At 45.6% G+C, this 20,011-nt stretch overlaps 1 protein-coding gene across 1 annotated transcript in view; it reads left to right on the forward strand.

The window, feature by feature from the left end:
- The window catches only part of RYR2 (ryanodine receptor 2), a 450,374-nt gene that overhangs the window by 140,636 nt on the left and 289,727 nt on the right, over window positions 1–20,011 (forward strand). The window contains exons 14-17 of the mRNA XM_036277752.1: window positions 3,711–3,875; window positions 11,304–11,425; window positions 14,768–14,951; window positions 16,893–17,028. Coding sequence (XP_036133645.1) covers window positions 3,711–3,875; window positions 11,304–11,425; window positions 14,768–14,951; window positions 16,893–17,028 — 607 coding nt within the window. The remainder of the gene's footprint in view (window positions 1–3,710; window positions 3,876–11,303; window positions 11,426–14,767; window positions 14,952–16,892; window positions 17,029–20,011) is intronic.

The following is a 20,011-nucleotide window of genomic DNA, read 5'->3' on the forward strand; positions in this document are numbered from 1 at the left end:
AATTTTGTGACGTTAATGAATCCTAATACAATTGTGAGGATATCAATATTTCCTTGATTAAATGCAGGGGGTATAGGAATTAAATTTTACATAGTTTTTTTTTTTTTTAAATCCTCACCTGAGGATATTTTTTTTTTCTTGTATTATTTCTTAATTATTGTATTATTTTCCTTTTTTTTAAATTTTTTTCAAATCTTTATTGTTGGATGTAAAATGTATTACAGATGTTCCACATTTTTCCCCCATTGAGCCCCTCCTCCCCACTCCCGCCCCCCTCCCACCTTTTCCCACACTATTGTCTGTGTCCATTGGTTATGCATATAAGTTCTTTGGTTTATTTCTTCCCACCCCCCCAACCCCTTTCCCTTTGAGGTTTGTCAGTCTAGCAATGAATTTGTACTTCTTAATCCCTTTACCTTTTTCACCCATTACCCCAACCCCCTCCCATCTGGCAACCAACAAAATGTTCTCTGTATGAGAATGTTTCTGTTCTGCCTGTTCATTTTGTTTGTAGATCCCATTGTCGATAGATATGTATTCATTGCCATTTTGTTTGTTCATACATTTTATCTTTTTCTTAAAAAAAACCCTTCATCATTTCATATAATAACGGTTTGGTAGTGATGAACTCCTGTAACTTTTTCTTGTCTGGGAAAGTTTTTATATGTCCATCGATTCTAAATGACAGCTTTGCAGGATAGAGTAATTTTGGTTGTAGGTTCTTGGTTTTCATCACTCTGAATATTTCTTGCCACTCCCTTCTGGCCTGCAAAGTTTCTTTTGAGAAATCAGCTGACAGCCTAATGGGGACTCCCTTGTAGGTAACTAGCTGCCTTTGTCTTGCTGCTTTTAAGATTCTCTCTTTGTCTTGAACCTTTTGCATTTTGATGATGATGTGTCTTGGTGTGGGCCTCTTGGGGTTCATCTTTTTGGGACTCTCTGTGCTTCCTGGACTTGTATGTCTGTTTCCTTCACCAAGTTAGGAAAGTTTTCTGCCATTATTGTTTCAAATAGGTTTTCGATTTCTTGTTCTCTCTCTTCTCCTTCGGGCACCCCCAAGATGCGAATGTTGGCATGTTTGAAGTTGTCCCAGAGGCTCCTTACACTATCCTCATTTTTTTGGATTCTTTTTTCTTTTTGCTGTTCTGATTGGGGATTTTTTGCTTCCTTATATTCCAAATCGATGGTTTGCTCCTTGGATTTACATACTGTATTATTAAAGCTGTGTAAATTATTCTTTATTTCAGTTAATGCCTCCTTCAATTCTAACTGTGTATCCATGATTTCTAACTGGTCCTTTTTTATGCTCTTGAGGCCCTCCCTAAGTTCACTGAGGTTCTCACTAAGTTCATTGAGCATTTTTATAAGCAGTATTTTGAACTCAGTATCTGTTAGGTTGCTTATCTCCCTTTCGCTTAGTTCTTTTCTTGGGGTTTTGTTCTGTTCTTTCATTTGGGACCTGTTTCTTTGTCTCCTCATTTTGGCTGCCTCCCTGTGTTTGTTTCTATGTATTACTTAATGAGAGGTATGGGGCTTGCTGAGACCCGATGCTGCTCGTTTGAAAGAATTTAGGAAAAACCTGAAGCAGGATCCAAGACAGGCCAATCCTATGGTTAAGCAAGTGGCAACAGCTTGGGTGGGCTTGAAAGTTGTGTGGGGCGGGGTGGGGCGGGGCCTCAGGGAGTCAGCAGGGCGGGGCTACCAGTGTGAGCCAGGTTGCTGGAGCCCCAGATATGGAGACTGTCTGCCGCCCCGGGAAGGGCTCACCAAAGGAACAAAGGCTTCTTACAGCATGTTTGTCCCTGAGGAAGCCCCTTCTCCAGCCCTCGCTCCAGTGCCAAACAGCTCAGTTCTTCCCTGTGTGTCTCTGGTGCCCCTCGAGCTGCCTCCCCTCCAAGCTTAGAGGGAGAGAGTCCGATAAGTCCGTGCGCGGGCCCTTTAAGGAGCTGCCTGGGGCTCCAGCCACCTCAGCCTCCCTGAGCTCAGTTCCCGCTGGTTTTTCCAGCCAGAAGTTATGGGGGGCTTCTCTTCCTGGCACTAGAACCCTGAGCGGGGCACCTGGTGTGGGACGGGGACCCCTCAGTCCTCAGGAAGGACCTTCCCAGCCGCAGGAGCCTCCTGATTTTTATCCGCCACACTTGGGTGTGGGACCAAGCCCGTCGCGCCGCCGCCACCACCGCCACCCCTCGCGCCGCCGCCCCTCCTACCAGTCTGGATGTAGCTGCTTTTTTTTTTTTAATTCCGTAGTTGTGGGACTTCCATTTAGCTTGATTTCAGGCGGTTTTGAATGATGGTTGTTCTGTAGTTTAGTTGTAACTTTGATGTGGTTGTGGGAGGACGCGATACCGCGTTTACCTACCCGCCATCTTGACCGGAAGTCCTGTCGATATTTTTCCATTTATCTTTAGATAGTGGGAGAAACTGCAACCGAGGTATGTGCCCTTAGTGGGAACTGAACCCGGGTTTCTCTGGACCTCAGGCCGACGCTCTAACTGCTGAGCCAAACCAGCCAGGGCGAAATGACAGAATTTTAAATTGAATTTTGCTTTTGTTAAACAGACATGAATTTTACTCCAACCTAATCTTTAAAAACATTATGCAACTATTACTAATTTCAAACAGCAGTCAAAGGCATAGAAGAAGCTTAAAGTAAATGTAACAAGGACAGTTAGATCAAGAAGAATCGGAAACACTAGAAGAGGTACTGCAAACAAAAGAATATTAGATGTTTCTCTGTTATTTTAAGCTCCGCACAGGACTTCAAGACAGCGAATCGCTGAAGATCAGACATAAGCCTGGGGGAGTGATGGGGAGCGCGTTGCAGGAGCGAGCGTTCGGGTGCAGGGAGCACGTTGTGGGAGCAGGTGTTCGGATGCAGGGAGCACATTGCAGGAGCGGGCATTCCAGTGCAGGGAGCACGTTGTGGGAGCAGGCATTTGAATGCAGGGACTTGAGGGAAACATTCAGCTGGTGTCACAGCATTGACTGCTCTTTGTAGCAGAGGGGGTTACCCAGGAGCCTTTGAGGAGCGAGTAACTGGTTCCACTGGGAAGTGGCAGCATTGGGAACGGGCAGTGGCTTCGAATAGTTCTAAAGAGGTCATCGTCATTAGCGTCCTTGTTAACAGTCACCAGTGTCATCATTTTCATGGTCAAAATCAGTAAAATTTAAGTGTTTATTTTATCCCAGACACTGTGCTGAAAACTTGACATTCATTATCTCATTTTTTCCTGATACCATGGGGGCAATACTTTTGTTAGTTTTATTTCCAGATGAGAGAACTGAGGTGTAAAAAGCTTTAGTTAACTTGTCCTAAGGTCACAGACGCAGTAAGTGCCAGGGACTGGGCTCGACCTGGATTTTCTGTCCCATAAACCTATGCTCCTAAGTGCCCGTGAAGACAAAGTAACCTGGGAAGAACACGAAGTCTGCACTTCTCATCTTAAAATCTTTGGTTTGGAGTTTGCCATTGAGCAATATCAAATTTTATGTTATGGCTAAAATAATTTTCTATCAGTGTGAATAATTCAGGAATATTTTATTTTTACAATTTTCTACTTGAATCTTCAGTAGAGGCTGAACTGTTAGAATAAAATACTTGCCCATTATTATTTCTGGGGACTTCAGAGGGGTGAATTTTTCAAGGAACACCTTTACAACAAGCAAAGTTTTTCAATATAAAACTTTCGCTTACCTTCCTCTCTCCTTAGGAAAAGTTGGATGCAGGGGTGAGGAAAGAAGTCGATGGCATGGGAACCTCCGAGATCAAGTACGGAGACTCAGTCTGCTACATACAGCACGTGAACACAGGCCTGTGGCTGACTTACCAGGCTGTGGACATGAAGTCGGTGAGGATGGGAGCCATACAGCGCCAGGTGAGATGCCGAGAAACACCTTCTTCCCCCGTCACCTCTTAGGACTGAAACACACAACACAAGGCGCAAGGAGGGAGCCAACACTCTCAGCCGCCTGCTGGCGTTTATTATTGCCACGCGGCAGGTCACATCCCACCGCAGTGAACTCTGGTTTTGTACAGTGAACATGGCTGGATATGACATCATTGGTTTAAATGTCAAGTGAGCCCGGCCGATGTGGCTCAGTGGCTGAGCATCGACCCACGCACCAAGAGGTCGCTGGTTCAAGTCCCGGTCAGGGCACATGCCCAGGTTGTGGGCCCGATCCCCAGTGGGGGCATGCAGGAGGCGGCCCATCGATGTTCTCCCTCATCAGTGTTTCTCTCTCTCTCTCCCTCTCCCTTCCTCTCTCTCTACAATCAATAAAGAAAAAAAATCATTTATATAAAAAAAAATGTTAAGGGAAGAAGTAGACTCCTTTCTGGATTCTAGCCTAGTCACCTCGTCCCGTGGGCTCGGCGTGACCGTGGTTGTGTGTAAAGGCGGACATGCGCCAGCATTCTCGCGTGGTGCTGCGCTCACTTTCCTTTGCTCGCAAGGCCGCACTGTTTTGGGAGGAGATACAAATTCATAGTTTTGTTAAGTAAATTTATTTTACCCTGACTTTGTTTATAACTGTTATGCTTTAGATTTAAATCAATGATTCATCATTTTTGATGTTTATACACAGTCAGCCTATACCACAATTTCCATATTCTTTTTCCTTTTTCATTAAATGTATTGGGGTGACCTGGGTTAATAAAATTATGTAGGATTCAAGTGTACAGTTCTGTGATACTTCATCTGTATATTGTGTTGTGTGTTCACTACCCCAAGTGGAATCTCCTTCCGTCACCATGTATTTGACCCCCTACCACCCCACGCCCCTCCTTCAGGTAGCTACCATACTGTTGTCTGTGTCTGTGAGTTTTGGTTAGTTGTCTTATTTGTGCATTTGTTGCTTTCAGTTTTCTATCCCACATAAGAGTGAAATCACATGGTTCTTGACTTTTTCTGTCTAAGTTTGCTTGGAATGATATTCTGAAGGTCCATCCATGTCGTCACAAATGGCAGTATTTCATCTTCTCTTGTGACTGAGCGGTATTCCACTGCGTACCTGCATCGCGTCTTCATCCAGTCCTCCATAGAGGGCACCACCGGTGTCCCATGCTTGGCCGCCGTGAATAACGCTGCAGTGAACATGGGTACATGTGTCTTTGCGAATAAATGTTCTCAAAATCTTTGGAAGCCGCCTTTTGATGGTGACTGGACACCCGCCCAGCCTGCCCCTCACCTCCTCTCCCCAGTTCTCCTTTGGTCTCTGGCTAATTCCTGGGTTGCACCAGCTTGACTCAGCACATTCCTCGTAGTCCTTCAAAAAAATACACGGCTTTTACACATCTGTGCCGTGTATATACTGTTTTCTCTGTTTCAAGTATCCTTTTAAACTTTTTTCTCCACCCAATTCCTATTTATCCTCCAGAGATTAAGTTTAAAATTGATCTTCAAAGTTCTGCTTGAATCTCAGCTGATCCCCTGACATGAACCTTCCTATGTGGTCTCATAATATTTGTGTGTAACTTACCAAACTTTGTATATACTCCATGTGCTGTTCTGTTTACTTGGCCACGTGTGTTTGCCTCCTGATTTGTGAGTTCCCTTAGGGGCAAGTACATAGCACTAAATTGTTCATATTTCATATTTTTGCATCAACATCGAACAGTGCACAGAAACAAACCAGTAGCAGGAGAAATGTGATTTCTACAAATGCAAGACCTCGGGAAGGAATTCTGCAGTGGGACAGAAACTCGTTTTCAGTAGACGTATTAATCATAACATACACACATTCCAGTGTGGGTTGTTCAGTGCATTGTGGTCTGCATCGGGGGCCATTCTCTGCCAAGGGCCGTGTGGGTATTTATAACATCATCCGCAGGCCATACGAAAGTATCAGCTTAAAAATAGGCCTGCTGTACATGGTCAGGCTAGTTTGGTGAGGCGTGGAATGGTAGCTGGTATGATTTTGCAGGCCTTATTCGGCCCACGGGCCGCGTGTCCCCCACCCCTGGTAGAGCGACAAGTGCGATGTTGATGAAGCTGGACGCTCCTTGTGCTTTGATGGGGTCGGGCTTGAATGCCTCTCTATGCCGCCATCCTGGAGTGTCAGATAAGATCCTGGGACAACTCCTGTAGACCCTGCCCCTCTGGATTATTTTCATTGCTTGTTGCCAAATTGTAAAGGTGAAGTTTATATACACTGAAATGCAAAGAAATCAACTGTACAGTTTGGACAAGAAGATGCATTTGTGTGACGCGCACATATCACAGTGAGGAACATTTCTGTATTGTCCAGCAGATTGCCCACCTGCCTTCCAGGTTACCCCTGCCCCCCCTCCATGGGGAAGCTGCTTGCATGACCCATCCCACCATGGGTTAGTTTTGCTGGATGTAGAACTTCATGCAAATGAAACCGTGCCCACACTCCCATTGGCACATGACTTCTTCCCCTCCGCAAAAGGTCTCTGACTTTTGTCCTGTAGTTGTGTGTTGGGATCCAAAGAGTCGAAGCTACTTTGTAAGGTCTTCAGAAGCCGGAGAGCCAGGAGGTAGGTGAAGTTCAGTTCGTTCACTGTCAAGGGGCAGGGACAAAAAGGAAAAGGCACGACTGAGGTGTCTAATTGTGACTTGCTACCTGTCTGTCTTGCTAGACTCTGGGGACATGAACCACAGTTTTCCTTTCTGTATTCTCATCAGCTGGCACAGCCCTGGACCAGGGTGGATGTGCAGTCAGTGTTTTTTCAAGGGTGTAGTTCAAGTTGTATTGATGAGCTTCCACCTGCACCTGTTAGCTTGGCCTCCACCTGGGTCCGTGTTGCCGCATGTGGGGCCAAAGTGCTGCGTCGGCTTGGGCTTGCAAACACATTTATATTTTGGTAATGATGTCTGGCCATGGATCGTTTATCAGATTTAGTAGGTGTTTACCAGTTTTCCAAATACTTTATTTAAAAAATTTCAGACATACATAAAAGCTGGAAGATGTATCAGTGGGCATCCATGTTCATTCTGTTGACTTGCATGGAGCACCAAGCCTTGGCCACGTACCTTCCAAGCAGACCTCGTGTCCCTTTCGCCTGCCCACCTGGACACCTCCGCTCAGCCTGTACTGTGTCCCGTGTGCAGAACTGAGCCTCATCCCCAGTCTCTCTGCCTTGTCCCCGCCACTGTGACCTAATGACAGCTGTGCTCAAACCCTTCCAGGCTGAGTGTCACTCGCTGTGGTCACCAGTCTCCTTACCGCCGCAGAGGTAGAGCTGAGGGCTGAACGGTCCTGTTGACGATGTGGGAGCACGTGAAGCAGCCCCCCTAGGCCGAGGGAGAGACCTCAGAGCCCTGGCCTGTGAGCTGCTCGCTGCTTCTGGAGCTGTCTCCCATACCGAATCTTTTCTCTTTTACATCCTCACCTGCTTGCACCCGATATTTTTTCTGTTGAATATTTAGAAAGAGTGGAAGGGGGGAAGGGAGAGACAGAGAGAGTGAGAGCGACACATGGATTGGTTGCCTCTCGCATGAGCCCCCACCGGGGAAGGGGATAGAACCTGAAACCCAGTGCCAGGAGTTGAACCTGTGATGGTCCCGTGCGTGGCCCAGTGCTCTAACTACTGAGCCATGCCAGCCAGGGCTGTGCACTAAATCTTGATGGGGAGACGTCAGTGTGGTGATGACATATCAGGACTGCAGTCTGGAGCTCCTCAGTGTCACACCCTCCCCGGTTGGCGAGGTCTCCAGTCCTTCAGGCGCCAAGAAAAGCGTGTCAGTGCCGTCTTCGCCTACCTTCGCATGTTTGAGACTGGTTTTCTGTTGTCATTTCAGATGAATAAAAACTTGGTTAGTTAAAAAATACCCGAATCACTCACTATTCATAGCTTTTATATGTCCCGCTTAATGTGGAAAACAATGTAAATTTCTTGTTTGCAGAGTGATGCACAGACCACACTGGGTGTTACAAATCTAGAGCTTGTATCCTATGCTACCTTTGAAAAAACTTAAAAACTCTGAGTCATGAAGAGCTGGTGTCACCAGGGTTTTCGTCAGCACGCTTAGGGCTCTAGAACTGGGAAGAGAGTTGCGCACATCTTTGGGTTCGGGACCTTCCCGGTAGCTTCTTTCCCGGGAGCGAGATGGTGCCCCTTCTCCGTGACCCCTTCAGAAGGCTCATCTTTTCGTTCCTCGTCTCTGCATTTTGCTTCCCAGGTGTGTCCACCAGATTCCCTGCTTGGTTTCTCCGGTGCTGTTCTGTGCCTGAGGCTTGTTCAGTGCCGTGGAAATTTGAGTTTTCCTGCAGTGTTTCATTATCTCCCCAGATCACTTTTTATTTCAGCTCGGTGTCTTTTCATCTCTGGTTGTTCATCTCAGCATGTTCCCTCGTGGATTTTCTCCGTTTCAAAGAAGTCAGGCCTTCTTGCGACCTGTGGACAATTGAGGAAGTTTATGTATTTAAGTGGTATCTTGCTATTCCAGTTTTACTTAGATTTTTAAAAGTTAGGGATTAGTGTTGTATTGTATCAGGGAGATGAAAATGTTTTAGTGTCCATTAATTTATTGATAAATATGTTAATAAACATCATGATATTGAAGAATCCTTAAATTCTTAGACTAAACCCCTATAGTTTATTGTTCTTTTGAAATCTTACTAGCTTCTATTCATTTTTTTTTTTTTTTTTTTTGGTACGTGCCCCTAGTGGTAACTAAACCTGGGACTCTCTGGTCCACAGGCCACTGAGCCAAACTGGCCAGGGCTACTCATATTTCTTAAAAATATGATTTTAGAGAGAGGAAGGGAGAGGGGGAGAGAGAAACATCGCTGGGAGAGAAAAACTGATCAGCTGCCTCCTGTAAGCCCCCTACCTGGGATCGAGCCTGCAATCTGGGTGTGTGCCCTGACTGGGGATCAAACATGTGACCTCCTGGTGCACAGGATGACTAACAACCAACTGAACCACACCGGCTGGACTCTATTCATATTTTAGTTAGAATTATTACATATATTTATAGGTGAAGTTAATCTTTATTTATTGATACTGAAATTTGTATTTTATATAATTTTTATGTGTCATGACATTTTAAAAATCTTTTTTCAACCATTTAAAAATGTAAAAACCATTCTTAGCTCACAGGCTTTGCAAAAATAGGCAATAGCTGTAGGTTGCTGACATCTGGTGAAGACTAATTTGCCCCTTAGACTCTCTGTTCTCTGAAGGGTGTTGGAACTCAACTTGTGAAACCATGTAGTCCTGGGGTCTTTTAAATATGTGAAACCATGTAGTCCTGGGGTCTTTTAAATATAGATCTTCAATTTCCTTTTCAGTCTCTGTGTTTTTTATTTTATTTTAAACATTTTTTAAATTGGTTTTTAGAGAGAGGAGAAAGGAGAGGGAGAGAGAGATAGAAACATCGATGAGAGAGAAGAGCGATTGGCCACCTCCTGCATGCCCCCCACTGGGGATCAGGCCCACAACCTGGTCATGTGCCCTGGCCGGGAATCGAACCGGCCGACCTCTCGGTGCATGGGTCAATGCTCAACTGCTGAGCCACACCATCCGGGCTCAGTCTCGTTTAAATAAACTGATTTCATCAAACTCTCTACTCAGTTGGGGTTATTCCTTTTGATATGTCTTCATTTGCTAGGAAGCTGTCTGTTTTCTATGGGATACTCAAATACATTTGTTTTATTTTGTATTGTGTAATTTTTGCTATGGAAGTTCATTTGATTGTTTTTGTTTTTATCCTCACCCGAGGACATTTTTCCATTTTTTGTTCAGGTAGAGTGGGAGGGAGAGAGAGAGGAACAGAGAGAGAGAGAGAAACATCGACGTGAAAGGAACACATCGAGTGGCTGCCACCCTCACAACCGACCAGGGCTGGGGACAAACTGCAACCAAGGTACATGCCCTTAGCGGGAACCAAACCCGGGTCTCTCAGGACCGCAGGCTGACGCTCTAACCGCTGAGCCAAACCGGCCAGGGCTTGCTATGGAAGTTCACACAGTATTACCTTATTCTAATTTTATAGATTTAATGCCTTTTGTGTCTTATATCTTATTCTCTGTTTTTGCTTTCTTTCTATTTTAATTTTAGCCTGGTGTGTGAGAAGTGTATCCATTTTATTTATCTTTGTAAGAAATCACATTTTGAACTTTAAAAATCCTTTCTAATATTTTATTTGCTTTCTAGTTTATTTTTATTTATTTTTTAAAATTTTTTATTAATTTGTTTGTTACAGATGTTTCTCATTTTTCCCCCATTGACACCCTCCTGACCTTCCCCCTTGCCCCATCCCCAGCTTTGTTGTCTATGTTCATTGGTCATGCATACAGGCAAGTAAGTTCTGTGGTTTATCTCTTCACCCACAAAACCCCCCTCCTCTGAGGCTTGTCAGCCTGTACCCCACCTCAATGTCTCTGGGTTAATTTTGTTCATCAGTTTGTTTAGTTCATTATATTCCACAAATAAGTGAAATCATGTGATATTTCTCTCTCTCTGCTTGGCTTGTTTTGCTTAGGATAATACTCTCTAGGTCCTTCCATACCATCTCAAAGGATAAGAGATCTTTCTTTCTTACAGCTGCATAGTATTCCACTGTGTATATGTACCACAGCTGTTTATTCTACTCATCTACTGATGGACACTTGGGCTGTTTCCAGATCTTAGCGATTATAAATAGTGCTGCTATCAACATAGGGGTACATATATTCTTTCTGATTGGTGTTTCAGGCTTCTTAGGATATATTCCTAGAAGTGGGATCACTGAGTCAAATGCAAGTTTAATTTTTAACTTTTTGAGGTAACACTGTAGTGTTTTCCATAGTGGCTGCACCAGTCTGCATTCCCACCAGCAGTGCACTAGAGTCCCCTTTTCTCCACACCCTCGCACCCTCGCCAACACTTGTTGTTTGATGATTTGTTGATGGCGGCCATTCTGACAGGTGTGAGGTGATACCTCATTGTCGTTTTATTTTTTAACACATTTTTGACCAAGGAGTTAACTTGTGTTTTCCTGCCCAAATGCTGCGGACCGCGCACGAGGTAACTCGGGCTGCACTTGCATCAGCTATTTCAGTTTGGAAACTCAGGGTAACATAGGATTATTGTATGTGTGACTCTTCTCCCTGAGGGTCGAAGTTTGAAAAACAGCACACTGTTCTATGTTCTTGAAGTAGCTAGGGAACGGATATCTCCTGGTTCAAACGAGTGCAGCTCAGAACCTAATGTGCAGTTTGCCCAAAAACGTGTGGTCCCTGGCGTATGTCTCAGAGATTTCTACACGGTATGCAGTGTGTTAAGTGCGCACCTTCTTAATCCCATTTGGAAAAGAGGTGCTGGGAGTGATGGTGTTCTGTCTGCCTCCTCACAGGCTATTATGCACCACGAAGGCCACATGGATGATGGTATAAATCTATCCAGGTCGCAGCATGAAGAGTCACGGACGGCACGGGTCATCCGGAGCACAGTCTTCCTTTTCAATAGATTTATAAGGTACGTTTTCCTTTCTTATGGTGGCTGTTTGACATTTTGCCTCAATTTACAAATGAATGATTATAAAATATATTATGGTGGTAGAGCTCATACAGTTTGGAAGGTCGGCAGAACACATTAAAAGTGCCAGTTGTATTATTATATGTCTTTTTTTTTTTAAGTGAACTTTTAAAAAATGTGCTTTTAGAAATTGTTATGTGTAACTTGCTCTAGGTCAGGATTATTCTGCAACATAACATTCCCTTGTGCTGCACCTATTTAATTCCCTTTTACGTGAGGATGATACTTTGTGAGTTTTGAACTGTGTTAAAAGATATAGTGAGTCTTGTATTGACTAAGTCTACCTACCTAATAATGGAAAAGTTGCATATCTAAAAACTAAATCAAGCTTGTAGACAAAGTGTTTCTGGGTACATTATACCAGTGTAGACTCTGTCCTGTAATTAATATCATTTATCTCTATAATCTCTGCCAGTTAGATGGAAAATTGTGTGTGTGTGTGTATGTGTGTTTACACAGATATCTATGATTATACTTATAACTTTTTTTTAATCCTCACCCGAGGACATTTTTGCATTTTTATCTTCAGATAGAGCGGGAAGGAGAGAGGGAGGAAAAGAGAGAGAGAAATATTGATGTGAGAGAGACACATCAAGTGGTCACCACCCATATGACCCCAACCAGGGCTGGGGACAAATCGCAACCGAGGTACGTGCCCTTAGCGGGAACTGAACCTGGGACACTCTGGTCCGTGGGCTGACGCTGTAACTGCTGAGCCAAACCAGCCAGGACATACTTATAACTGTTTTTAAAGTTTACATTAATTTGCCTGACTGATGTAGCTTAGTGGTTGAGCGTCAACCCATGCACCAAGAGGTTGCTGGTTCAATTCTTGGTCAGGGACCAGGCCCAGGTTGTGGGCCTGATCCCCAGGGGGGGCCATACAACAGACAGCCAATTGATGTTCTCTCTCATCAATGTTTCTATCTCTCTCTCTCCCTTTCCCTTCCTCTCTCTCTAAAATCAACAAAGAAAAAAATTAGATTTAAAGTTTACATTAATTTGAGAATTATGAAAATGGGTATATTTTATATTTGCTGACTAGATTTCTTCATTTACTTTTCATTTTGTGTTTTACCCTATTATTAATATTTTACTATGCTGCTGTGAGCTTGAGTTGGAGATTTTAATTTCCTGTCATCATATATAAATTGCAAATATTTTCTGAATTTCTTGGCTTGAAAAAGAATGTTCAAGTTTTGTTATAGTAGTTTACTCAATAAATCACGTTCTCTTTGGAAGTCTGAAAACTTAGCTTAAGTAACAATTTTACATTCTTAGACCAGTATGTGTCTGGTAACAGGCTTCCTTCTCCTAGAAAATAATTGGATGGTTCTGTTTCTAAAGCAGTGTGTCCTACTTACTAACCTAGAAACTGACATTTACTATCATTTCTCCTTAGGCTGCAAATGTAGATACTGTATTTGAATCACTTGTGAGTTCATTCAGTTTAGTATGAGAGTTGGGTTTGACTACGTTATCAGTAAATCTATTTATGATTCAAATATGTTTATGAACTAGTGGGATAAAATGTTTAGAACAGAAACATTTTCATTGCATATGAATTTTCATGTTAAGAGGGGAGAAATAATTTCTTCTGCAAAATCATTTCTGTTGCTTCTGGGGCATAGAAAAACAGACATAGTAGCACTGGGTCATTGATGAATTCCATTGATGTAAGTGATTTGGTATTTCAGGCAAAAACTTTAGAATAATCATGCAGTTTTACTACTTCTAGTATTTATGAGGCTGAAAGCAAACATTTTGAAATTATTAGTAACTTTACGTAAATGATACATTTTAAATATAATTTTTAGCATTGTAATGTTTGAAGGTAAGGTAGTTCTCATTTATAATGCTTTTATTCTTTTAGAAAATATAATTTCCAATATAGTCAGATACTTAGAGACATTTTTTTGGAATAAAATATTGTCATACTTTTTTGCAGATGAAGAGAGCAGGAAAGGAAGTACATTTCTATGCACTAAGTTTTGTCATGACTAATATAAATATTACTATATCAACTATGAGATAGGCATTCTCTCATTCTTTTTGGAATCTTTTGAGTATTTAAAAAAAATTTTTATTGATTTTTAGAGAGAGAGGAAGGGAGAGAAAAACATCGATGTGAGAGCACAACATCAGTCAGCTGCCTCCTGCACCCCCTGCCAGGGATCAAGCCCAAACCCAGGCATGTGCCCTGAACAGGAACTGAATTGGTGACCTTTCAGTGCCCAGCACCCAACCAACTGAGCCACACTGGCCAGGGCTGTTGAGTATTTTTTAATAAACTTTTTATTTTGGAGTACTTTTGATTTGCAAACACCATATGATTAAAGTTCTTTACAGAAACATTAAAAGCTTTGAATTTTGAAACTCTGAATCTCAGAAAGCTCAAAAAAATCAGCACATTTACATGCCAATACTGTTTTTTTCTTCAAAGGCTAAAAAATACATGATGCCATTTTTTAATTTAATGTTAAATACATTTCTTTCAGGTACTAGGGAAGCATTTAATATACTGTTTCCTGATTCATAAGTTAATTTTATGAGTTAACATCATTAGAATATATTTTTAAAGAGGCAGAAGTGAAACAGAATGGCAGTGAGTATCAGTAACAAAACTGATACAAAACAAAAATGGAATGAGAAAAAGTCAAGTTATCAGTATGGGGAGTTGCATGTGTTTTTTTTTAATCCTCGCCCAAGGATTTTTTTTTTTTTTTTCCATATATCTTCAGGTAGAGTGTGAGGGAGAGAGAGAGAGAGAGAGAAACATCGACATGAGAGAGACACATTGACTGGTTGCCTCCAGCACAACCCTGACTAGGGCCAGGGACAAACTGCAACCAAGGTTCGTCCCTTCACCACAATCGAACCCGCAACCTGTGGTCCATGGGCCGATGATCTGTCTGCTGAGCCAAACTGGCCAGGGCTGAGAAATTGCATCTTAAACCTTCAAGTATGTAGTGCTTCATAATGAAAGTCGGTTGATTTCTCAATATTTAAACCATTGGTTAGTAGGCATTGGTTCTCTAGGCCCTTCAGATTTTTCTCTAGGTAAGTTTCCCTTGATACTGGTGTTTTTAATATAACATTATATATACACAAAATAACATACAGTTTCTTACTTAATATATCAATTATTGGTTGAGGAAATCTAGAACCTTTCTTATATACAGTGGTATCAGTGGAGAGAGTAAAGCTTTAAGTCATCTGTAAACTTTGGTAGTACAGAGAAGAGAGACTCACTGAGTAGAGAAATGTTGCTGTTTATCGTAGGGGCCTGGATGCGCTGGGCAGGAAGGCGAAGGCTCCCCCGGTGGACTTGCCCATCGAGTCGGTCAGTCTGAGCCTGCGGGACCTGATAGGCTACCTGCACCCGCCGGCCGAGCACCTGGAGCATGAGGACAAGCAGAACAGGCTCAGGGCCCTGAAGAACCGGCAGAATCTCTTCCAGGAGGAGGTGAGCTTCTGCCAGCACCGGTTTCTTTCCTGCTGTCTTCTTGGGAAAAGCAGTCCTCGGTGGGAGCTCTTATCTGACATCTTGCCCTTCGCCATCCGGAGCAGCGGGCGTACCGTCGTGTTTGTGGGCACCAGGCCTTGGGGAGCCGGCGGTGATTGCCTTTCCGTCGGGGCACAGGGGACTCTTCACGCTTCGGCAAAGGACATAGTGATTTTCTGTCTTCTCAGCCTTCACTTCACCCCGATCCTTCGATCCTTCGCTGCGCTGTCCTTGCTTCGCGTTAGTTGTGTAAAAACAGGCTCTTCACGTGTGTGGGTGGACGCAGGTTTGGGAAGCGTGAGGGTTTCTCACTGTCCAGCAGGTTCTTCGGGCTCCTGGAGCTGCCTGAGGACCCCAGGGGGCTGGCGACAGGGACAGAGCTGCCCAGGAGCCGGCCGCAGGGGCAGGCCCCGGCCCCCTGCCCGGACACAGCAGCTCACCACTTCCTTTTGCTTATATTACGTTTCCACGTGTGATTTTATTTCACAAAAGTTCTGCTGCCTGAAGGAGCTTAAGTGCCGTATTTTACAGACAGGATAGCAGAAGGGCCGCATGCTACGGCCTAAACGCCAGAGCCACAGCAGGACCACGTGTTCCCGAGTTTCGGGAGGGAGCCAGTCCTTCCCGTGGCCCCTGCGTGTGCGCTGGCGAATTTCTCTGAGCAGCGGTAGCTGAGGAAAGGTTACAGGGCACTGCTGAGTTCCTATATCCCTAAGTTTATGTTCTTCTAGTTTTAAAACCATTTCCTGATTTTCCATGAAAAGCCTTTGAAACTGACATCAGTGTTTGTGGAGTTTTTCGGGTGTATACAAAGAGTTGACCTATTCAGAGACCAGGAAAGCATGAAAGCACAGGCAAGAAAGGCTAACATAGACCAAGAATAGCAACACGAAATTTACTGGGACCTTCCCTCTGCGTGCCAGTGTCCGACTGTACTGCCTTCACTCAGTACCTGGTGACACAGACGAAGTGACTGGGTGCGAAAGTCTGAAATACTGATTTTTCACGAGCTTTTCTTTAATCGGGTCTTCAATTTAATGTTAAATTAGTGATGACGCTGACGATGCCGACCCTGAGAATGAGGATCGGCTCTTGTGCTGACGTAGAGGGAGAGAATACTCTTCCTCTCCTTGTCGGAGGCTCACTGGCTCCGGCCCTGCAGATTGACTCACATGAGACAGATTCACTAGCAGAGAACAAATAGAAGTTTATCAGCACATGCTCCGCACCTCCCCATGCAGGGGCACCCGTGCTGACGAACTCAAAGGAGTGGTCAGAACTTGGGTGATGTAGCACTTTAACAAGAGAGCAGCAGGAGGGGAGGTGACAGAAGGACAGAGGAAGGGGTCTCCAGCTTCCAGGGCAGCGCGTCGCGGGGAGGTGAGTATATGGGCACCGGTGGGGGTGAGGGCGGTGAGTCAGGCTGTTCGATTACTGTGCAGTGTCTGGGCTGGAGTCGCTGTCTCCGGGAGGAAGCAGCGAGCGGGAGAGGGGAAGGAGGGCAGGGCGGTTCCCGTGTCTGCCTTCCCCGTGGCCTTCAGCTCGAACCAGCCCTGTGCCAAAGTGCCCCATGTGGGCGGCACACTCGGAACCCTTGACCACAGTAGAATACTGTTATGACTGATCCATGAATGTCTTAGTAAACCTTGTAAATATAAGGATGAGATTTGTACTTTTATATTGTTCTGCTTCTATTTGAGAGCGAGTCAGAATTCAACAACCATTTGAATTATTTCCAGAATATTTTGTTTTGCATGCCGGTGTTACTGCTTGTCCCTCGAATACATGATCTCGATTTTCATAGTGACTGACAAGCTCAGCTAGGCCAGGCTTCGTTTTGAAGCCAGCTGCGCACTTCCGCGTGCGCTGTCCCCGCGTCTCTGACGGTGGTTCTGTCCGCAGGGGATGATCAGCCTGGTGCTGCAGTGCGTGGACCGGCTGCACGTCTACAGCAGTGCCGCCCACTTCGCCGAGGCCGCTGGGAGAGAGGCCGGGGAGTCCTGGAAGTCGATTCTGAACTCTCTGTATGAGTTGCTGGGTAAGAAGGAAGATTGGGTTTTCAAGGCAACTGCGCTATTTAACTTTTTTTTAATCCTCACCTGAGGATATTTTTCCGTTGATTTTCAGATAGAGTGGGAGGGAGTGAGGGAGACAGGGACAGAGAAACTTCGAAGTGAGAGAGATGCATCCACTGGTTGCTTCCCGCAGGACCCCGGCCGGGGCCGGGACGAACCGCAGCCTTGGCACGTGCTCCTGACCCAAATCAAACCCACATTGTTCGGTCCTCGGGCCATTGCTCCAACCACTGAGCCAAACCAGTCAGGACCTGCTGTGTCTATGTAGAGTGACACCTGAGCATTTACCGCGGTTTGATGACCCTCTTCCTACTGAGGCTGCTGGTGTTGCCTGAGCTGCAAGGGATCCAGGGAGGTTTGGTTTAATTATCTGTGTGTGACACGCGGCCAGAGCCGTGGCTTTGTCTTTGGTTCCGGGAGAGACGTCCAGGGTGCGTTCGTAGGTGGGGCCCTGTGTGGGTGAGCATTAAATATTCCCTTTAGATTCTGTAAAACCTGCCACCTCCCCCGCCCCCCGCCGCCCAGGGCTCTCCCCAGTCTCCTCCTCGCCTTTCTGGGACCTGCCTTTGAAGTTCCAGAGCTCCTGGCCAGCAGTGAGGGACACTGGCCTTGGCTCGCGCTGCATTCCTGTGGGCTCCTTGCGGACACAGGTCTGGCGTACTTGGTCTGCACCGCTGTCGTGGCTTCTGCCGTCTCATCAAGAACCACGGAGGGGCTGAGGTCTCACCCTTTCGCAAGCTAGTGAATTAGCCCGAGGTTGGGATAGAGAGGGACAGTGGATCTCGCCCAGCTTTGGAGGTGGCACCGATGGCCCGAGCCCTGTGCTCACGGGGACAGCTGACTGCCTTACACGCTGTCCTGACCCCAGACTCCTGTGACGGGCTGATGCTTCAGCAAAGAGGTGCCTCGTCTGTGTTTCAGGGTGACAAAGGGTTACACGCACAGGGAACATTATTGTGGTGGACACGTATGTATAATATGCATTTAATTCATGTTTCATATCAGCTCTTTCATAATGTGTTTTCTGGTTTGATTGTTAATGGAAACATGGCTAGGATGTGATTTCTAAGCAACTTACAAATGGAGAGAAATGGCTGTGGCTGAAGGTGCAGTGATGTATCGTTAGAGCACCTGCACTCAGACGGCCTCCGAGGGCCGAAGTCGGCAGCGGTGGGCACAGTGACCGTCGCAGCAGCACCAGCCCTTGCTGCCGGCCCTGCCCCGAGGCCTCAGCTGCCTCCAGGCAGGCTTCCCTGGGGCAGCGGGCTGCGCTCAGCTCTCAGGGCCGGGTGTGCGCCCGCACGCAGACAAGTGATGGCTCTCCTGGAGATCTCGGGAGGAGGAGCATGCTGTTTCCTTCTCATTGGCCCGGGGCCGTGCCTGTGGCCCTGTCTGACCTGCTCATTCCGGCAGGAGGCTGGGGATGCCACAGCCTGGCTTCGACCCACTCCCGAAACTGTGGCCTCGCCCCTGGACTGCCTGGCTGGCAAACAGAGGCTGGCCACAGAGAAGGCGGGGAACAAGCGAAGGTGTCCACTTGAAATGTTCACTCATAGAATAAATAAAGACACTGAAGAGATCCCCTTGCAGTGGACTTTCTGTAGCAGGGTGGGTGTGTCCATCGAGTCTTCTCGCCTCACAGCGGAGGACCTGTTACTCCTCCACCCTTATGGCCTTTTCTTCAAAGGCAAAAATCTAAGATCAAGATATAAATCCTTGAGCTCTCGCTGATCACCGGATACTGTTGGGTTTCTGGTTAACCTGTGTCTCCACCGCCTCTCCACCAGCCTTAATGCCAGACTTCCAGGGCTCACACTTCCTCGTGGGTTTTAGTTGACTCTGATATTTGGCAAACGTTCGTCTTTTCCGGTCTTTGGACCCTGGGGCCCTGTGCTGGTCTGTCCCTTCCTTTTTGCCTGTGTCCTCACGCATTCTACCTGCAGTCGCTCAGCATCGCTTCTCCTAGTCCTTCCCTCTGATCCGGTGCAGCCCATCCTTCTGGTGTCTGGAGCCACGTAGTGGGGAGTGCACGTGCTCGTAAGGAAAACAAACATGTATGTTGCCCTGGCTGGTTTGGCCCAGTGTTTAGAGTGTGGGCCCATGGACCAAAGAGTTGCAGGTTCCATTCTGGTCAAGGGCTCATACAGCGGTTGCAGTTCAGTCCCTGGCCCTGGTCAGAGAGGCAACTAATCGATGTCTCTCTCTCTCTCCCCCCCTCCCACTCTAGCTAAAGATAAATGGAAATGTATCCTTGGGTGAGGATTAAAAAAAAAAAAGAAATATATATACACACATGTATACCAAATATACATTTCTTAAATGTGTCTATTTCCTTAACTATTTATATCCCACTTGATTAAGAAAGGATTTGAGGGTGCTGTTACTTAAATTGACATAATTAGAATCCCTTAAAACTCATGTATGTAAAGAGGGTCACAGTATAATAACCACATCTGTCACTAAGAATGTTGATTTCAGGCACATGAATATTTTGTGGCTTTTATACTGTTTTATGAAATAAGAGACATATTTCGTACACACACACTCACCCTTAACATTTATATTTTCACATCGCTGCTCCTGAGAGGGTTTTGGTAAATCCCCCACACGTACATCATGAAGGTCCCTTCAGGAAAGCTTTCTCGCCTCTGGTCTGTTTCCAGAGCGTCTTGCCTCCTCCCTCTGTTCGCGGCCTCCTAAGGGACCTGCCGGGCAGCCCAGACCGTGTGGCGGGAGCACAGGGCCCGGAGTCCAGTGAATTAGGTTTGAAGGGAAGCTTCATTCGTTCATCACAGATTGACAGAGTGACTGCTGTGGGAGGTGCCCTGGCCAGCGGTGACCGGGACAAGGTCCCTGCTCTCAGAGCTGTGGTTGGGGGAGACAGACAACAGTGTGACTCAGAGCTGCCCGCAACGATGATGGCCACTCGGCAGGTTGTTAAATCAC

Source organism: Molossus molossus, unplaced genomic scaffold (assembly GCF_014108415.1).
Source record: "Molossus molossus isolate mMolMol1 unplaced genomic scaffold, mMolMol1.p scaffold_m16_p_23, whole genome shotgun sequence".
NCBI lineage: Eukaryota > Metazoa > Chordata > Mammalia > Chiroptera > Molossidae > Molossus > Molossus molossus.